The sequence below is a fragment of the Myodes glareolus genome, chromosome 14 (assembly GCF_982192425.1).
Source record: "Myodes glareolus chromosome 14, mMyoGla1.1, whole genome shotgun sequence".
Lineage (NCBI taxonomy): Eukaryota > Metazoa > Chordata > Mammalia > Rodentia > Cricetidae > Myodes > Myodes glareolus.
Window position 1 is genome coordinate 42,718,871 of NC_142039.1, and position 19,661 is coordinate 42,738,531.

The following is a 19,661-nucleotide window of genomic DNA, read 5'->3' on the forward strand; positions in this document are numbered from 1 at the left end:
AGGGGCTGAAGATTGAAACACACAGACAGAGACACAGGTCATTGATGCCAGAATGCCCCCTTTATTGTGTACCCGAGCCGCTTATATATGGATCTTTAATTGATAGCCACGCCCAAGCCAAACCCACCAGAAACCACTCCCCTGCCATCAGGAACTCCTGAGGGTCTCGTGTTCAGAGCAGCTGCAAGCATTACAAATTGTTTACCAGAAATTCAGGACCTGGGGGGCTCGCAGCTCCCAACACCATTCATATGTATGCTTTACCAGCTACACATCCTTTTATGTTATCAGCCGAGCATCCATCCGCTCCATTAGCTGCCACTCACCTATTTTATCAGCTCTTCACCAATCCCCTCCGCTAGCCATCCACTTATCCACTCCATTAGTCACTTACCTGCACACTCTCTCAGCCACCTGCAATCTATGTACATCTATATATCCTCTCTATCAGCTATGCACTTATTGGCTCTGTCGTCCATCCATCCTATCATCCATCCATCCACTCTTTAAGTCACCCCCCCACCCATTCCACCACCTGCCAATCCGTTCACTCTATCAACCTGTTGTGTCAATCTATTCATCCTATCAGTCACCCACTCAGCAGAATCTGTTGACTATTTACTAAGTGGCAGGTGTATATTAACAAGTGTGTGTTTTTACAAGTGTAACAGGTGTGTATTTACAAGTGTATATTAACAACTGTACACACATAGTGTCATATGTATAAAGACAGTAACCAGGATCTTACCCGACATTCTTTCAAGCCATATGTGTGTGTCAGGGGAATTATGATTGGTTGGATAGATATTCAACCACAAATGCTTGAATAATTTCATATAGCAATAAATGCTATAAGTGAACTAAAATATGGCAGGGAACTGGTTCATTGAAAGCCTCTGAAGCTGAGATATTTGTAATGTGCAGGAGCCAGTCATACAGAAAGGAGACAAGGGGGAAGAAGTTGAGGCAGAGGAATCAAAGTTATCTAGGTTGTTGGTAAGGAGTTTGGTGGGTGAAAGGGAGGGAGAAGCCTAGGGCAGTGTGTGCTGAATGAAGGAAGAGGAGAAGGCCCAATCATATAGACCAAGCCAGGCTTGTATTTAGGCCTTCATGGGATGCCATTGAGGGACTTAAAGAAGAATTCTAGGATTCGATTAGTACTTTTAGAGATTAAAACACTAAAATTATGTGTACTTGTGTATGTGTGTGTGTGTGTGTGTGTGTGTGTGTGTGTGTGTGTGTGTGTGCACATGAATGCAGGTGCCTGTGGAGGCCAGAAGAATGACAGATCCTCAGCAGCTGGAGTTACAGGTGGTGATGAGCTGCTTGACATGGATCCTAGGAAGTCAACTTTGGTCCTCTGCAAAAGCAGCAAATGCTCTTAACCACTAAGCCATTTCTCCAGCCCTTGGTTTATAATTCTTAAAGCTCATTATGGCAAACACATATTGGGGGAAGGAGAAAAGGCAGAGGGTGGTTAGAGTCCAAGTATGGGGTGCAGGTAACTGGGCTCTGGCCTCAGGATTGATTGGTGGTTTATCTATCTGATATAACTCTGCTTTGAGTGCGTTGCTACGGTCAGTTTACTTGCCTAGCAGTTATTTGTTGAGTGCCTATTCCTTCCTGGGCACAGCTTCAGTACTTGAGGGCCTGAGATTTCAACGTCCTGCCTGTGTACAGGTTACCATTCCAGCTCACAAGAGAAGACTATGCCCGGTGCCTTTGATGTCAACCAGGGAAGAGCTTAAAGGATAGTTTGTTCAAACAAAGGAGCAGAAAGTAAGCAAAGGTTGTGTTGTTGTGGTTAGCAATCATTTGAACAGAGAATCATCTAGAGCACGGTGCCTGGCGAGCAGAGTTCTCATTTGGCTCACTTAGGGGATGTGTGGATGCCTGGCAGTGAGCCACGGACAGCACCCTATGCCAGTAAACCCAGTCACAAGCTTGGTTGTTAACAGCAGAACTAATTTACACCTTTTCTGTAATTAATAGCTTCCCTTGAGAATATTGGGCTCGATAGATCATTAACAGTCTGGTCCCTGTGGAGGGGTGTAAGTGAGGGGACTATGGAGGAGGGGCTGAGCTTCCTACTTTAGGTCTCACAGTTAACCTCACCCAGCACTGAACTTAAAGGGGAATAGAAATAGATTGTTAAGAATTTATGTCTCCCATGTAGCTTTCTAGTAATTGTTTTATTGCATGGAGAACAGTGGGAAAGAGAGGAGGATGTGGAATGGAAAGAGAGAAGGAGATGGGAGGGACAGAGAAAGAGAGGGGGAGGAATAGGAATAGGGTATAACAACCAGAAGAATTCATTGTACAAAATGCTCTGCCTACCAATATGTGGGAGAAATGCAGAAGTCACTAAGTTGAGAGTAATTTTAGGTTATTATTCTATTCTTAAAACTAAGACGAAGAGACGAGTGATGTTATAAAGAAAGCCCTGTGCATACAGGTCTTCCGCGTGCAATGGTGCACACACAGGATCAGGGTGCCCTCTAGTGGAAAAGAGGTAAAATCTCAGGTCTGCTGAAAGCGAATCCACTTGTTCCTTTTGTTAACATCTTGCTAATGCATATTATGGTCAGTAATATTTGGGGTCAAACATTAGGATTTCCAGGGCTTTCCAACACAAGAGTCAGTTGGTTATCCTGCCTTCATGATACTTCACAAAGTTACTATGAAGCAAATTTTAAACACATTAAAAATAAAATTTTCCTGTTCTCCAAATTGCATTCTGCTACACGGGAAACTGAGTCCAGGATGGGTAAACGGGCAGCACATACCTGCCATCAGGAGCTGCACGTGAGAGAGATGCCAGCTGAGTAATGGTGTGCCGTAGAAGCTCTGCTGCTCAGCAAGGCAAGCTCACAAAGTGACCTCAGACTTGATAGTTGATGGCCTACATTTTCTGGGTGCAAGTTTATGAGGCTTGGAAATATGTTTATTATAGCAGCGAAGGAAGCTGGAGTTAGTTAGCTCTTCCTGGAAATATTCCAGGGAACTGTAGAAGTGAAATCCAGCCGACCCCACTGTTCATAGCTGGAGGGGTTATTGAAGGCTGTATTTGATATGTGTATCTTTAGAACCAAGTTTGTTCTTCCTATTTGATGATCTATCAGTGTGCATGTGAGGTACAGCCAGGCCAGTGGCTGTGGTGGGCACCTGTAAGGTGCAGACAGACAGGCCAGTGGCTGAAGTGAGAGCCTGTGAAGTGCAGACAGGCCAGTGGCTGAAGTGACTCCTGGCACCAAGTTTTTGCAAGGCATACTATAAATTTTGGCTGCTTCTTTATTACTGCTGTATGACCATAATGTACTGTTTCAGGGATAGCATTTTAGAGAGCCTTGCCGGTGACACAGTGCGTGTGTCTAGTATCCCTGACGTTAGGAGACTTTGGCATAGGCCATGGAGAAGACGACTCAGGAGGCAAAGTACTTGTCTGGGAAACACTGTGGCCTGAGTTTGGATCTCCAGCTCCACATCAAAAACCAGGCATGGTGGTATGGTCTTACAATCCCAGTATTAGGAAATGAAGACAGGAGAGTCTTGGTTGCTGAGCTCTGAGCTTTGTGAGAGACCATCTTAAAAAACAAAACAAAATAAAACAAAAAAACAGGTGAAGTGATAGAAGCCACCTGATGTCAGCCTCTGGCCTCTACATATGCATTCAGGGGTTCATACGTCTTCTGTACAAATACAGAAATAAAGGGAAGAGGGAGATGGAGACAGAGATGGGAAATAGGTAGGGGGAGAAAATAGGATAATAGGAACACCATTCCTTGAGAAAGTGAATTCTTTTTGATAGACAATGCTCTGACAATACCTTTCTTTAAAACTGGAAAACGTTGTGTTAATGCAAGCAGCACATGGTAGTACCATGGTATCAACTGCCCTCACTGTAGGGTTGGCACTTAGTAGCACGGCATTATAACTGCCCTCACTGTAGGGTCGGCATATATTAGTATTGACATATCAACTGCCCTCACTGTAGGGTTGGCACTTACTAGCACTGTGGTATAACTGCCCTCACTGTAGGGTTGGCACATAGTAGTATTGACTTATCAACTGCCATCACTGTAGCAGTTGGCAAAACTCTCTGATCTCTTGCAGCAATGACTACTGATGTCTGACCTATGTTCCAAGCCACAAGTGGAGCAGGTGGCCTCTCCCTCTCTAACTTCCACATGATTTACCTACCAAATACAAAGTATATTACAAAGTCTTAGCGATTTTTTTCTTTTCTCTCATTGGGCTTGCGTTTTACTTGTAAGGTGCCTAGACAGCAGTCCTTACTGAATGGTTTGGAGCATGTATGAACATCAGTCATCAACATTGGTTATGTTTGTATGTGTGTGAACATGTATGTGCACCTGTATGCACACATATGTAGAGGTCAGTGGACAGCAGGGGCTCTCTGTTCTATGGCTCTTCACCTTAGCTTTTGAGATTAAAACCTATCACTGAACCTGGTGATCACCAATTGATAGACTGGCTGACCGACGGACTCCTACCATTGTAGTTACCCCCAGCCTTCTCCAGTTCTAGAGTTATAGACATGCACTGCTCACGGATCCATTACAGGCGTGCTGAAGTTTTGAACACAGCTCTTCATGCTTTATGCAGCACTGTGCCTGGGGAACTTTTTCCTGAAAACTTCTTGCCTTCAGAAACAGAACTTTTGCCTGACTTGTAATCAACTTAATAATGTGCCTTGGGATAACTCAGAATCATGAATCAGCTTGTTATCACACTGTGTACTCAGCATGATTAAATTTAACCTCCTGCCTTTAAGGTAGCAATGGAACCAACCGCACTGAGCTTTGAGTTCCCAATGCAATCAGCCTTTACAACCCAAGCTAAATGCATGCCTTTAATCTTAAAGTATGCTCTTTCATGCCCTTGTTCATCAGGCATCGTGTGTGTGTGTGTGTGTGTGTGTGTACGTGCACGCACACATGTGCATGTATGCGTGTGAGTGCACATGTATGTATGTGTGTGTGCATGCATGTAAGCTTCCGCACTTTTCTGTGGACACCCGAACCTCGAAACAGGCGCGCACTTTCCCTGACTCGAGCCCACGAGAACGGATGATTGTCCTAGGGGTTAAAACACATGACACACACACAAAGAGACCGGGCTCATCTGCCAAGGAGCAAGTGGCAAATGGCAGCTTTATTAAGCATAAGTCGGGTATATATACTGTGGGGCAAAAGGACACCAGCCCCCCATCAGGATCAAGGAAAGAGAAAAGTCAGGGGGCCGCACCCAAGGTCAGAGAGCAGCTGAACAGAGACAAGAGGAAGCCAGGTGGGCGTGCTCAGGCCCAGAGAAAAGCTGACCCGGGAACCTTGCCTGCGGGGCGAGAACCTTGCTTGCAGGTGGAATTACCATAACAGAAGAGTTCTCTCTAAGCTACACCCTTGGGCTGTAGGCGAAATTAACATAACAGGAGAGGGCAGTTTTATGCTACACCCTCAAGCTGATGCAGTGGAACCAGGAAGCAGAACAGCCCTGCAAAGCGCCTCGGGAAAAATGGGGAACCTGTGTACCTACAAGTCTCCCTTTAAATATATATAAAATATGATGACTAGCAGCTGTCTTAGGCATGTCGGTCGTTGGGTAAGATCTCTAAACCCGTCTACGGAAATGTGTTCAGGTCCAAACGCACCCCCTGTCTTAGGCGAGACCGCTCCCCCGTGCAATAAACCCGTCATTGCTTTACTAGTCATACATTGAATCCAGCCATATTTATGCTGAAAGATATTCCGAGGCAAATGCCTACTAGGGCCAGACCGTGGCAGACCTGAAGCCATTGGCCAAGTCAAGATGTTCCAGCATACACATGAGCAATCCTGGAAGAGACTGTGCTTGCACAGTGTCTGAAACGTTTTGCTCTTAATAGAGCCCCTTGAGTAAGACTACGGCACCTGCAAATGGGACCCCTGGAATGACTATTCAAACAAAATTAAAGCCAATTAGCAATTTTGTATTCTGGGGTCCGAGAAAAGCAGCAAAACCTTATCCAGCGACCAGCAGAGGTCAAAATCCACACCCAGTTTGTAAAGACCAACAAAAGCATCCAATCGAGAATTTAAATTAATTTGAATGTCCATGGTATTTCTGTCTGACAGGCAGGGTTCCCGCTGTGAGTACTCAATGTTGCAATCTAGGGTAGGGGAAGTAGCTGCTTCCCCTCAGGGGGTAGAGCAGCCTTGGCTAAACAGGCAGATCAAGGCAGAGCAAAGATAGGAAGCTGGGAAAGGGGCAAAGGCAGGTGCTGGGTCATCTCTCAGGAATCTGCCATCTCCGCCTCTGCCGCCCTGTCTGTGGGATCTCTTGATCTCGCCTCATCCTCAGGTTTTGAATAGAGGAATCCACAGTCCGCACCAAACGTTCAGGGACCCAAATGGATTGCTTTGCATCCTGTAGAAACACATAAACCACTCCTCTACCCCAAATTAATACATGAACTGGACCATGTTACATATTGGGAGTAACAAATACTCAGAACAAAAACTTAGCTCAACCAGTATTGACGTTGGCTGGTCTTGAACTTAGAGACCTACAGGTCTCTTCTCCAAAGAGCAAATTTCATTGGCCTGTGCCATTGCAACCGGCCTAAATATTGGGCTGCATAGTGAACCCCAAAACATCCTTTAGAATTAGTTTTGCCTGGAACTTTTCCAGGGGCAGAAAATAATTATCTGACCCAGTATGTGAGCACTTACATAACTGGATAGAATTATTAAAATTGTTATCTTTATGGGGGCACATTGTCTCCCGCCAACATTTTGAGAAATAATTAATAGGTTCGACATATCTGGCTACAGATGTGGAAATCTTTGTCAGTCATCAATCCATATAAAAAACATAAGGACTCCAGAAATAGTCCTCCAAAGAGCAATTAAATAAATTAAAATATATGCAACAAGTCTAAACTGAAAACTCTCAATGGACAAACTTAAAAATGACTGAAAGATATTTAAAAAATCCTTAATATGGCATCTTTAATCATAGGAGAAATGTGAATCAAAATAACTTTTGAGACTATCTTATTTTAAATGACATGACCAAGATCAAACATTGTTCACAGTTTATACTTAAGAGAAACCTTTCCACGATTGGTGGAAATGTAAATTGGCACAGTCTGGAATTTTAGAAAATTAGGCAACATACCATCTCAAAATTTAGCTCTACCTCTTTTTTGGGCCTATATATAAAAGATGTTTAATCATGTCATAAGGACATGTGTTTAACCATGTATATGGCAGAATTACTTTATTAATATAGAACCTGAAAACAACCCAAATGTATTTCTTTAACATGCCTGATAAATGAGATAGCCATAAATGTTATAAAATGTTTTGAATAACTCTGATTATATAAATTAAAAAACCTGTATAACAAGAACTTTAAACCTTATAAGAGTTATAAGCCATAAGACAAATGGAGAGATCTTTATTCATCCGTGAAAACAGTATCAAATAAGCCAAATCGACAATATTATTGAAAGTTAATCCATGAACTTAATGTAAATGTCCATCAAATTTATGATGAAAATTTAGACTTTGAATAAAATAATTATTACCCTTACGAGAAAATGTAAACTTAAAATCTTGTATAATTAAGGAACCCTTGAACCTATAATAATCTTTAACTTAAAACTGTCTAGACTTAAGTCCTAAATAAATTGTTTTAAATCTAGCATAGTTGAGCTACTGCTCCAAAAATATAATTTGAGAAACCCGTTCTCCCGCTCCTAGCCTGGAGCCCTCTAAAAATGTGTAAGCAACCTTTCTTTAAAAAGGAAAACATTAGATTTTTTAAAACCAGACAGCTGTTCCTTTTAACAACCTCTTTAACTCTGATTTACCCGGGGTATTTTTTATTTTTTAATTATCTCTTATCTCTTAATTATCTTAAGTATCTCTTATTTAATTATATCTTAATCCTCAATGCATCCTGGCCAGACTACAGGATGACCCGGTCCACAATCCTCACCTTTCCGATCTCGCCCACGAGTCTTGGCGGAGGGTGTCCAGGTTGAATGAAATCCATAGAGCATGAAGTTGAGGAGAAACAGCAGCTTGCTTATTGCTCTGCTGGGGCTAGCTTTTTACCATGGCACCAAATGGGGAGCCAAGGAGGGACTCTCACCTGACCCCAGTAGGGGTCAAGGACTGATCACGTGTATACAACCTTCATCTGCCCCAGTAGGGACTGTCACCTGACCCCAGCAGGGATCAAGGAATAATCGCCTGCACTCAAACTTCCTCATCCAACTCCAGGAGCAGAGGGAAGTTATGATTCTTTGTAGATAAGCTCCTCAAACATCTTTGTCCTGGAATAACTCTGTAGACCAGGCTGTCCGTGAACTCATAGAGTCCCACAGTCTCTGCTTCCCCAATGCTGGGATTAAAGGCGTGTGCTACAACACCCAGAACTCACAGAGATCTGTCTCTGCCTCCCAGGCATTGGGATTAAATGTGTGTACTGCCATACCCTGAAGTCACAGAGGTCAACTACCTCTGCCCCTCAAAGTCTCAGAGTTCAATTTGCCTCTGCCGCTGAAGTGTTGGAATTAAAGGTGTGTACCATCACACCCAACTACTCTCTTTCTTTAAGAACTTTAACTTTTAGCCTGCATATATTTTTAACATATTGTAAACCAGTTAGAGGTTTTCTTCCTCTTAGACTCTCTCTTTATTGTATATCCCTCTTTTTCTGACTACATAAGCCTTTAATTTACTAAGCAATATGGAGACCCGTGGCTTTGACGGCTAGGATACGGGCAACCTGCTGAAGCAGTTTTTCAGCAATGGCATGCTTTCTGAGCTAGCCCAAAGGTAGCAACTGCCTGCCAGAAAACTGTAGGCTCGTGGCCTCTGTCAGCTTAAAGGCATTTGTGTCTGGCCCGGCCTTAGTCATGGGCGTGCGCAGCCTTTGCTCTGTTGGTGTCGCTCTGAGCCTCACATAACGTTACATACAGCCTCCAACGTAAACCTGCCCTTCGCCCATCCATTTGTGGCAGGCACCTTTTGGCATCGCGGCGTTCCGCGCCTTGGCCGCCAGTTTCCTGGGACTCCTAGAGTTGCCAGCCGCGGTCGCGCAGCCTGCCGGAGTCCCGTGTATGGACCCTGTACAGTCTGTCGGCCTCCGCGCAGGCGGATCGCATTCCGCCTAGCATGCAGCTCATTAGCTGCGGGTAATACCCAGCTCCATCTACGGCTTGGGGCTCAAGGCTGCTGCGCTCTCTTATTTTGTCAAAACTCTCTCTCTTTTTGGCTCTTTTGCCTTTAGTTACTCAGAAACTTTTAATAGAATTGTTAGACACACCTTTGAATATTTTCTCAGCCCGAGGCCCGCAGTTATATGGCCATCGGCTATTGCTAGCGTGCTTGCTTAGGCTGGGTCCTGTAACCTTGGGAACGGATTTTAGCCGGGAGCTAGCTGCGCCCAGCCTGTTCTCTTTGGCAAAAATTAAAGTTCCCTGCATGTGAGAGCCAGGGACTGAGTTTTAAAATAGTCTAAACCGTCTCTTATGCAGTGTCATCTTAATCCTGGTACCTAGTCTCATTACGAATTTTAGCAGCTGATTTGCTCACTGGCCTTCAGCTCTGGATCAGACCTTTCGGCACCCATACTTCTAAAAATCAAACTATTCACCCCCTTATCACACGTGCACAATTGCACACTACAAAACTGGCCAGATTCCGGATCGTGGGGGGACCCCTACCTCTTTGGGGTTCTCGTGGTGGATCCACAGACGGCAGAACGCGGTTCTTCAGTCCTTATTCAAAGCCCACCCAGGGACGCCATCTGTAAGCTTCCGCACTTTTCTGTGGACACCCGAACCTCGAAACAGGCGCGCACTTTCCCTGACTCGAGCCCACGAGAACGGATGATTGTCCTAGGGGTTAAAACACATGACACACACACAAAGAGACCGGGCTCATCTGCCAAGGAGCAAGTGGCAAATGGCAGCTTTATTAAGCATAAGTCGGGTATATATACTGTGGGGCAAAAGGACACCAGCCCCCCATCAGGATCAAGGAAAGAGAAAAGTCAGGGGGCCGCACCCAAGGTCGGACAGCAGCTGAACTGAGAAAAGAGGAAGCCAGGTGGGCGTGCTCAGGCTCAGAGAAAAGCTGACCCAGGAACCTTGCCTGCGGGTGAGAACCTTGCTTGCAGGTGGAATTACCATGACAGAAGAGTTCTCTCTGAGCTACACCCTTGGGCCGTAGGCGAAATTAACATAACAGGAGAGGGCAGTTTTATGCTACACCCTCAAGCTGATGCAGTGGAACCAGGAAGCAGAACAGCCCTGCAAAGCGCCTCGGGAAAAATGGGGAACCTGTGTACCTACACATGCACACTTGTGTGAGTGCATGTGTGTACTCATGTGTGTATAGTTATCATTTGCTGAAAGAAGCCAACAGGTTGGAAGCAATGCTTAATAAAGCAACCTTTAACAACCTTGTGGATATAGGTTGATAATATCTGTTTGTAGTTCTGAGTAATATTCTGGGCCAGTAATTTCTTCCCTGTAAAACTCTGCTAAAGATTTCTATGAAAAAGTATTCTGCATTCCTTTTCCATACCACATTTTCTATGCTGCTCCATAAATACGGAACAAAGCTCTTAGGGACAGGCAACAGGGACAGACACATACAACAGACAGACAACAGCTAGGCCACAGATCACAAACCACAGAGAAATGGAAGACACAGGAGGAGAGGCAGAGAATTCCTACTTGTTCCTGGTCTAAGCTATCCCAAGAGGAAGTCTTTTCCTTTCTGGAGGGGTGACATTAACACATTTACCTATTGAGCCCTCTCCCAAGCTTCAGCCTGCCTTGTCTTCCTTCCTCTCTTCTTCCTCCCCCTCCTTCCCTCCCTCCCTCCCTCCCTCCCTCCCTCTCTTTCTAATATAGTAATATACTCATTTCATTTACATCCTAGCCACAGTTTCCCCTCCCTCCTCTACTCCCAGTCCCTTCTCCCCACCCTCTTTGTTCCCACCACCCCCAATCCACCACTCCCCCTCTGTTTTTGTTTAAGAAAGGGCATCAGCCTATATTCTGAACCCCTCTGAGTGTCCCTCTCTGAAATGAGGTCTCTGTTCTTTCTAGTCGCACCCTACTGCTGGTGAGTGAGGCTTTCCCAGAGAGTAGTAACATCACCCTTGTTGGGATCACAAGTCCCTCCCTTCCTCACTGGGTTTTCTGTTTATCAGCCTCCCCAAAACTTCTTGAAAGGCACTGACTATCTTTGAAGGGTTATTGCTGTCACAGTTTCCCAGTGTTGAAATCTCAGGATGAGCAGGCTGTACTAACAGCAGACTGTAGTCTGAGTCTGGGTCTTGGCTAACAGCTTCAGAAGCGCCACGTCTGCCATGCTGTCTTTCTTTACCAGGCAGTTACTGAAAAAAGGAAAAGAAAAAAAATAAATCTCTGCTTGTAGATCATGCAATAATTAAATGGAAACTGGATGTTTAAATTGCAGTTGGAATGGAAAATTAAATTATGCAAAAATGTTATAGATTTGGACAAGTTTTCATACTGTTAATAAATCTATGCATAATTCATTTTCTTGTAGGCTGTGACAAAATAGCATAAATAACTTCATTTGTAAGATTGTGGGTTTTTTCTATTCTTAATTGGGTGATGGCTAAAACCATTTAAATGCTTTTGGGTGACTGAATATATAAATGTTTAAAATGAGCAGTTATAATAGGCTTCCAGGCAGATTTGTTTATTTAATATTACTACATTTATTTTCAGATAGTACAGATGTTGCATAAAGATTTCACCCAATATGGTCGAGTTACTTATTTACTTACTTTATTCTTGCAGTTCTGGAGATTGAATGCAGGACCTTGCACATGCTAGGCAAATACTCCATCACTAAGCCACACCCCTATCTCTGATATGACTTTGTATATCTATATCATCTATAGCTATATTATCTCTGATCTTGGAGGAAAGACCAGACCCTTGTCGTCAGGCACTAGTCTGGTCACTTCACACATGATCCCCTCCATTCTTGGGACAGGATAAAGGCAGGTGCATCAGCCCCGTTCAGCTGACGAGGGAATTGTGTGCACATGCATGTGGTTGGAGGCCAAACACTGATGTTGTTTCTTGGGGTACCTTCCACCTGTTTGGGTTTTTTTTGACAGTTCTTGGAAACCTCATCAGTTTCAATAGGCTTCCTAGATAGCCACAGAACTCTAGTGATCCCTCCCCAAGGTGGATTGCTAGTACCATCTCCATGCCTGACTTTTCCCTGTTGGCCTTGGGTTTTGAACTCTGGTTCTCCTGCTTTTGTGGTCAAGCACTTTACCAACTGAGCTATCTATCTCCCCAACGAAGGAATGGCTTTTGTTTTTGTTTTTCTGTGTGTACCATGGTACCATCTTGGCCTCACCAAGTGCTAGGCAAGCCCTGTGCCTTTGAGCTCCATCCCCAACCCCAAGGAAAATGGTTTTATGGCACCTGTCAATATGAGTGATTATTTTAAGATTCCCTCCTCTGCCAAACCTTCCTCCTGCCTCTGGGAAGAAGTGTTTTCAGCTAGTGTGGCACCATGGTCAGCAGTTGGAAATTAATGTAGGACTCTCCCTGGGATCACTAGTTAACCATATGCATGTTCTGGAAATACATTGAGAGTTCACTAGCTAATAGTAATGATCTAATCTTTTGTCATTTAGGGAAATTATCGCCAATCTAAGTCAACTATCGGCTCCAGTGATAACTCATCTCCTCAGTCTCTGAAGAGGAAAGGGAAGAAAGATTCAAATTCAGAAAAACCCACAAAAGTGAAACAAAAAGTGAAGTCAAAGGATTCCCAGCAAGCAGTCCTAAACAATGGTTAGTTTGTTTCTTGTTTTGCTCATATTATTATTTTTTAAAACTGTGAATCAATTTTAATTCTTTTGAATTCTAAAATTTTTTATTTTTAATTTATTAATTTGTGTGTGTGTGTGTGTGTGTGTAGGTGCCTGTAGATGCTCGGAATGGAGTGTAAATGTAGGAAGTGCTCCTAACCACTGAGCCATCTCTTCAACTCCTGAGTTTTCATTCTTAACTCAACAATGTTTGTTTCTCCAGGCTCACAGGGGATATTCCTTTTTGTCTTTCCGTATGTGAGTTTGTTCAAAGAAGACTTTCATTGGATAAGAAGCAGTTATTTCTCACATTCGGCTTCTATTGGGCTTTGAGATCAGATTGTTGTTTAAGGCAGTCTTATTAGGACAAAAGGGAACATTGCTGTCTTGTGCACCCGCCGAGAGTGCTTGCTTGTCATACTCTCAGTGCTGGTGACTGCCTCTGTGGGTTGACGGTCTCCACTCATGATTTGCTTGTATTCATAACTCATCTTTCTTGAAAAGATGCTCGATATCCAAGTGAATACTGGTCACACATAAACTTTACCAAAAGTAGCTATAAGATAAATGTAAAAATTTCTAATTTGCGCCAGCCATGGTAATGCATTCCTGTAATGACAGGAGGATCTATTAGGAGGTTAAGGCCCGTCTCTACCATATAATGAGTTTGAGGCTCTCTGGTTCTCAAAAAGCAAGCAAAAACCAAAGCAAAACAATTTGCACTGGTCTGAAAATCCATTACTGTGAGATAGAGGTGTCCCAAGGTCAGGGCAGGTGCAATGAAACAGTGAACTTTCACACAAGGTTTCTGTAGAGTTGGGCTATATCTGCTGTCTTTCAAGTGTATTCTCAAATGGATGGGGTCATAAAATGGAGAGAGATACTCAGGTTCGACAGCAGCTGGCTGGAAACAAAGTGCATCGCCTCCTCTACTCAAGGCCCATCCTCATAAGACTAGTGTAAGATGCTTGGGGTGAAGACAGATGATAGAATGTTTTAGTCATCAATAGAACCCGACCCACATGGGAAATCCATCCGACATGAGGAGTCAGGTGGTACTTACAGCTGCAGGGCTCCTGGGAGGGTTTACAGGATGCCACACAGAGGGCCAAAAAAAAAAAAAAAAATCAGAGAAAGACAAGTGGTTGAAGGTTGAAAGGACGGGCTAAATGACCAGATGGCCTGGTAGCTGAGGCTGTAGGATCTCAAAGTCAAGGCTGGGCTGGAGAGTTTAGTGAGCCCATGCTTCCTGAAGCACAAGAAGGGCTGAGGACTTAGCTCAGCAGTAGAGCACTTATCTGATGTGCATGAGACCCTAGGTGCATGTCCCAGGGCTACAGCAGGGAGAAACGGGCTAAATGCATGCCTGGTTCCCCAGAGAAGGAGAAGTCGGGCTCCTATCTCCCAGGATCTCGCTGGTGGGTATTAGCGTGCTGTTACCCTTGCTGGGTTCTCATCCTTCTGGTGCTGTTGACCTTAGGAGGTCCACTCCCTCTTTTCAGTCCCACTGCCCCCACTGTCTTCCTCTGAATTGTGAGCTCAAGTTGTGATTTTTCTCTACTACTTTGCACACCCATAGCCTGTTATATCCTGTCAAGAGACATGCACTGAGGAGGTCAGGATGAAGTATAGCTGGCAGGTGTTGTTTGCTACCTATTGTATAGCAGGAAGGACAGGAAAAGAAAAGTTAGCTGTGAAAAAACAGGCCATTTTTGAAAGCTACAACTAAAGAGGCCTTATTTGGTAAACATGTATTGCATTTGAAATCTAAAACTATGTATGGGCTGTGGCTGCCACTCTTGTTTTGTTGAGACAAGGCTTCACTCTACCTCAGGTTGACTGGGAACTCACTATGTTAGCCCAGGCTGGTCTCAAACTCATGGCAGTTCTTAACCCTCTGAGTACTGGCACGAGTTACTATATCTAGCTTCTTTTTAAAAATTCTCACCACTGTTCTTGGTCTAAGAGAACCAAGGCATTTAATACATGTTGATCAAATAATGGTGGAAATTAAAGATGGCTGAGTCTCTGTAATACTTTAAACCCCACTAAGAAGCTGGACCCATTTAAAGCTTTTGATAAATTATTTAGTTAAGGGAGGAGATTTGCTATTTGCTTTTTGTCTTTAAGGTTCTTATCAGTGCACAGAAGTCCCATGTCTACTTACAGTATGTGTATTTTAAGTCTTTGGGCTTGCTAGTGGTCCCTGCGCAAGCTGGAGAACACAGGAACGGATTAGCATTCCTTTCATTGGGTAGCAGACTGTGTTGGTGAGTTGAATAATCAGCATCTTGGCTTCTGTGGAAATTCACAAAGCTTCTTAAATAATAATAATAATAATAATAATAATAATAATAATAATAATAATAGTGTTTAACACTGAAACAAGTAGTTTTTAAGATGTAAGCAGAAAAGGTGGACCCCTCCAGTGGCCAGTGCCTGGCCTTGACAGATGTGCAGTTGCTTCAGGTAACCTCCGATCCTAAGTGGCTATTTCCATCTAGCTTTGTACTTTGAAGGTCACAGGTTCTTAAACAGCCCTAGCTCATTATTCCCTGTAAACGGGAACTCTGTCAACGGAAGGTCTTAGGACTGATTTTTCCCAAGCACACAAGGACTATGCTGCTGATTTAGAAGATGTAGAAGAGCTGGGATGAAGAATTTACATGTATTTTTGTGATAGGAGAAGCATCTGACCCCCCCAAATAAACATTGACTTTCAAAAATATTTTCCATGAAAAATGAAAGAAAAGGTGCAATTCTATAGTGGAAGCCTGCCACTTAGTAAATTTAAGTAATCAATCCATATCTGCATGATTGAAACCCAAGCAACTTCTCCTGAAAGGCCTCCTCCAAGATGTCCTTGACTATAATATCACACGTCTCTCTCCCCTAACCCTGCCTTTGATTCATTTATAATCAAAGCAGGTTTTTACTTTAATGCCATCTATTTTAGTAATTGGAACCACGTGTGTGCGTCTTGATGCTCTGGTCTCTAGAGGGCTCAAGCAAAGGGAATAGAGATCATGAATGAAAGGAGTGTGTCGGAGGCGGGGGCTCAGGTAATGGGCACAAATGCACAGCAGTGCTTTTGGAGATGGAACCCTCGTCTTTCCTGCCAAAACCATCAATGAAGCGAGGAGAGCTGTGCAGTTATATTTCAGTCTTTAATTTTAGTGTTAGTGAATAATTAAGATCATTTTCTAGTATATGTTAAAATATAAACAAATATTCCAGTTTTCTTTAGATGTATACTATTAGTATTATAATATTTAGAAATAATTACGATTTTAGTCACCTGTTTTGCTTTAAAAAATTGTATTTACTGATATTCAGCTGTGAAGTAAATGCTCCTTGACCCAGCAATGCTGCCTTTTGACTGTAGATGGCGACCTGGCTCTATTTTTATTTTCCCTTCCTTTCTTTTTCCTTGACTCTTGTTTCTCTCTGTAACAGTAAAGCTTAATAATTCAGGCAGAGCAGTGACATATTTCTTCAGGGAAACAAATCCCATTTTCTTTTGTAGCCAAGATGCAAAGTAAGATTGGTGAGTGATTGATGAAGGTGGGTATGCAGTGCGTTTCAGCACTGTCTATGAGATCAGCCGCCGTGGGCACAGGGCACAGCTCGCTCCCCTTTCCCTCGTGTTGGGTGCCTGGAGAGATGTTTTGGAGGAGATAACGAGACACCCTTACCGCCGTGAACAAAAAGATGGTGTCGAATGTTTAGAAACGGCATTTTGGATGGCTCGTTATATTCAGCACTATTATTAATATTAGATAACTAGAACATACTGAAAATATAGGAGTTTAGTTAGAAATATCAGAAAGACTGCAAAGAAAAGAGCCCGAACTGCTGTGGCTTATAGTGTGCTGAAACGCTTTCAAAGCCAAGTACTAATGTGAAGCACAAGGCAAAAGTTGTCGTCGTTTGAAGGATACATGGTTCTTTGGTGTGTGCATACGTGTGTATATTTGTGTGCATGTATTGCGTGTGTATGTGTGTGTGTTCACATGGGAACCAGTATTGTTCTAGTGCAGCTTCCGGCTGTATTGCTCTGTTTTGTTCATACAGTTTTGTCCTTGTGCATTAAGACTCCCGATGAGAGCAGGTACAGCACCGGTAGAGGATTCCCGAATGGTACACCCTTGTGTGACTGCCCTTGACCAGCCATGCTCCAGAGCTCTGTAATAGCTACAGCCTGCACACGGTTTGCCTGCACTGTTCCAAGCATGAAGCATTATAGCACACCATCCTCAAAAATCACATCATATATACCAGGACCTGAGTGTTTTGGTTAGGTTGTGAAGCAGCTTAGGCACCTGAATGGTTCTCTGTCCCAAAAACTCTAGGGACAAACACTAAAGCATATCTGGAAAACATGCTTTCCAGACTCCTAACCTTGAAAGGGACATTGTGCATCAGATGAATATACATAGGAGGTCACCAAGATGATCTGGTTCTGCTTCATAAGCTGAAGTAATTAAGTTTTCTGGTAGCTCTTGCTACCCTGTTCATCTGATGAACGGGAGATCTGTGTTCTCTGTTCCTCTGTTGATCACTGTCACGTACAGTGTGTATTGTGGTGTATGGATCAAAGTCTGTTTCATTAAATTCTAGCCGCTTCTCCTCCTCCTCCTCCTCCTCCGCCTCCTCCTCCTCCTCCTTCTAATTCGTTCAAGACGGGTTCTCTGTGTAGCCCGGACTGTCTTGGAACTCACTGTATAGGCCAGGCTGGCCTTGAACTTATAGAGATCCACTTGCTTCTCTCAAGTGCTGGAATTAAAGGCAAGTGGCACCACTGCCTCACTAAATACCAGTTTCTTAAAAGATGGGGTTCTACCCCTCATAGGATCAGCATATTGTACAATAATATTCTACACAGTCAGGGGCTGCTAATTTTTTGCATGCTTAATTTGTATAATTCAATTTCTATTAACAAAACTAGTTTTAGAGTATATACTTTGTTATTTACTTTAATGGTGAGAGTCTGAAAAACTGAAAGATGGATGACTATCAATAAGGTTTATAACACTAATCATTATTGTTTTATTATTCTGAGACTAGAACCCAAGGTCTTGCATGTGGTAGGCCAGCACTCTACCACTGACCCACACCTTGGCCTTCTGTATTTCTTTAGGAGAGTTCTTTTCCTATCTTGTTGTCTTACATGTGTGTGGTGTAAACAACCGCTGAGGCATAGCAGATGCTGAGCTGAGGCCTCTGCAAGGAACTCTTTTAGTGTGAATACTGTGCAGTCCGGAGCTGGGTAGTGTGTTAATATTCTCTCTCTTCAACCCTTCCTTTTTATGCCTTTCTCCCTTCATTCCTTCTAGTTTATATTTTGCCTACATGTATGTATGTACAATGTGTGTGTGTGGTACCAGTGGAGGTTGGAAAAAGGTGATTTATCCTCTGGAACTAGAGTTAGGAGCAGTTGTGAGCCACCTTTTATGCTAGGAACTGAACCTGGTCCCATGTAAGAGTAGTCAGTGCTCTTAACTGCCACGCCACCTGTCCATTCCTAGTTATTTTTCTTGTTACTTAGGTAGAACACTTGATAAAAAACAGCTTAAGGAAAGAGAGGCTTATTTTGTACGCACAGTCTGAGGGCACAGTCCTCATGGCAGGGAAGGGATGGAGGACAGTGGGTACTTGGGGCAGTTCTTAGCCTGTGTTCTCTAGGGGAACAGAACTGACAGAATGAAGATCCCCCCCAACCAGTGTATGTGTGTGTGTGTGTATGTGTGTGTGTGTATGTGTGTGTGTGTATGTGTGTGTGTTTTATTAAAATGGCTTTCAGTCTGTGGTCCAACTAGTTCAACAGTGGCTGTCTACCAGTGGAAAGTCCAAGAGTGCAGTTGTTGTTCAGTCCATAAATCTGGATGTATCAGCTGGTCTTCACTATACTCTAGAATCACAAAGAGTAGGCATTAGAACCTAACCACACCCCCTCCAGATCCACCGTTCTTCCATTTCCCTCAGAAAAGAGCAGGCCTTCCAGTGATATCAGTTAGACACAGCATAACAAAATGCAGTAAGCCTAGGCACAAGGGTGGATGAGGCAACCCAGTAGGGTCCTAAGAACAGGCAAAAGAGTCAGAGATACCCCTACTCCTACTGTTAGGAGTCCCACAAAGACCCTAAGCTAAACATCCACAGCATGATGCAGAGGACCTAGAGCAGACCGTGCAGACTGTGATTGCTGCCCCTGTGAGCCCTGCTGAGTTCTCCTGGTGTCCTTTACCCCCCTGGCTCCTACAATCCTTCCTCCTTGTCTTCTGCAGGGTTCCCTGAGCTCTGTGTAATATTTGGGTGTGGGTCTTTGCATCTGCTCCCATCAGCTGCCAGAGGAAGCCTCGCTGATGATGATTGGGCTAAATACCAATCTATATAGGGATTTTCAAACCCTTGAAAGACTGTATTTCAAAAATTCATTTTAAGTAGGTATTTTGGGATTCTGGTTATATTGGGTATGTATATTTCTTACGAACCATCATTCAACTTAGTCATTTTATTGTACAGGTGGCATATGAGGTACCCATAAGAGCGAGGATGTTTCTACTAGAAAATGAAGTAGAAATTCCATTCCAGAAAATCAAGAACTTATGCTATCCTTACTATGTGTGGATAAAGAATTGCCCTGGGTCAAATTGTTGCTGGAGGCCTGAGCCTTGTGGTTTGGGCCTCAGGAAGCTTCCATAGATGGAAATGTGAGGGTAGGGGTTCAGGGTGGGACACTGAGGTTCTTCCTTTAGCATGTTCCACTG

The 19,661-nt window shown here is 43.6% G+C and overlaps 1 protein-coding gene across 3 annotated transcripts in view; it reads left to right on the forward strand.

The window, feature by feature from the left end:
* The window catches only part of Dcdc2 (doublecortin domain containing 2), a 198,550-nt gene that overhangs the window by 92,361 nt on the left and 86,528 nt on the right, over positions 1-19,661 (forward strand). For all 3 annotated transcript variants that reach the window (XM_048428154.3, XM_085699324.2, XM_085699325.2), the window contains one exon: positions 12,715-12,874. In XM_048428154.3, coding sequence (XP_048284111.3) covers positions 12,715-12,874 — 160 coding nt within the window. The remainder of the gene's footprint in view (positions 1-12,714; positions 12,875-19,661) is intronic.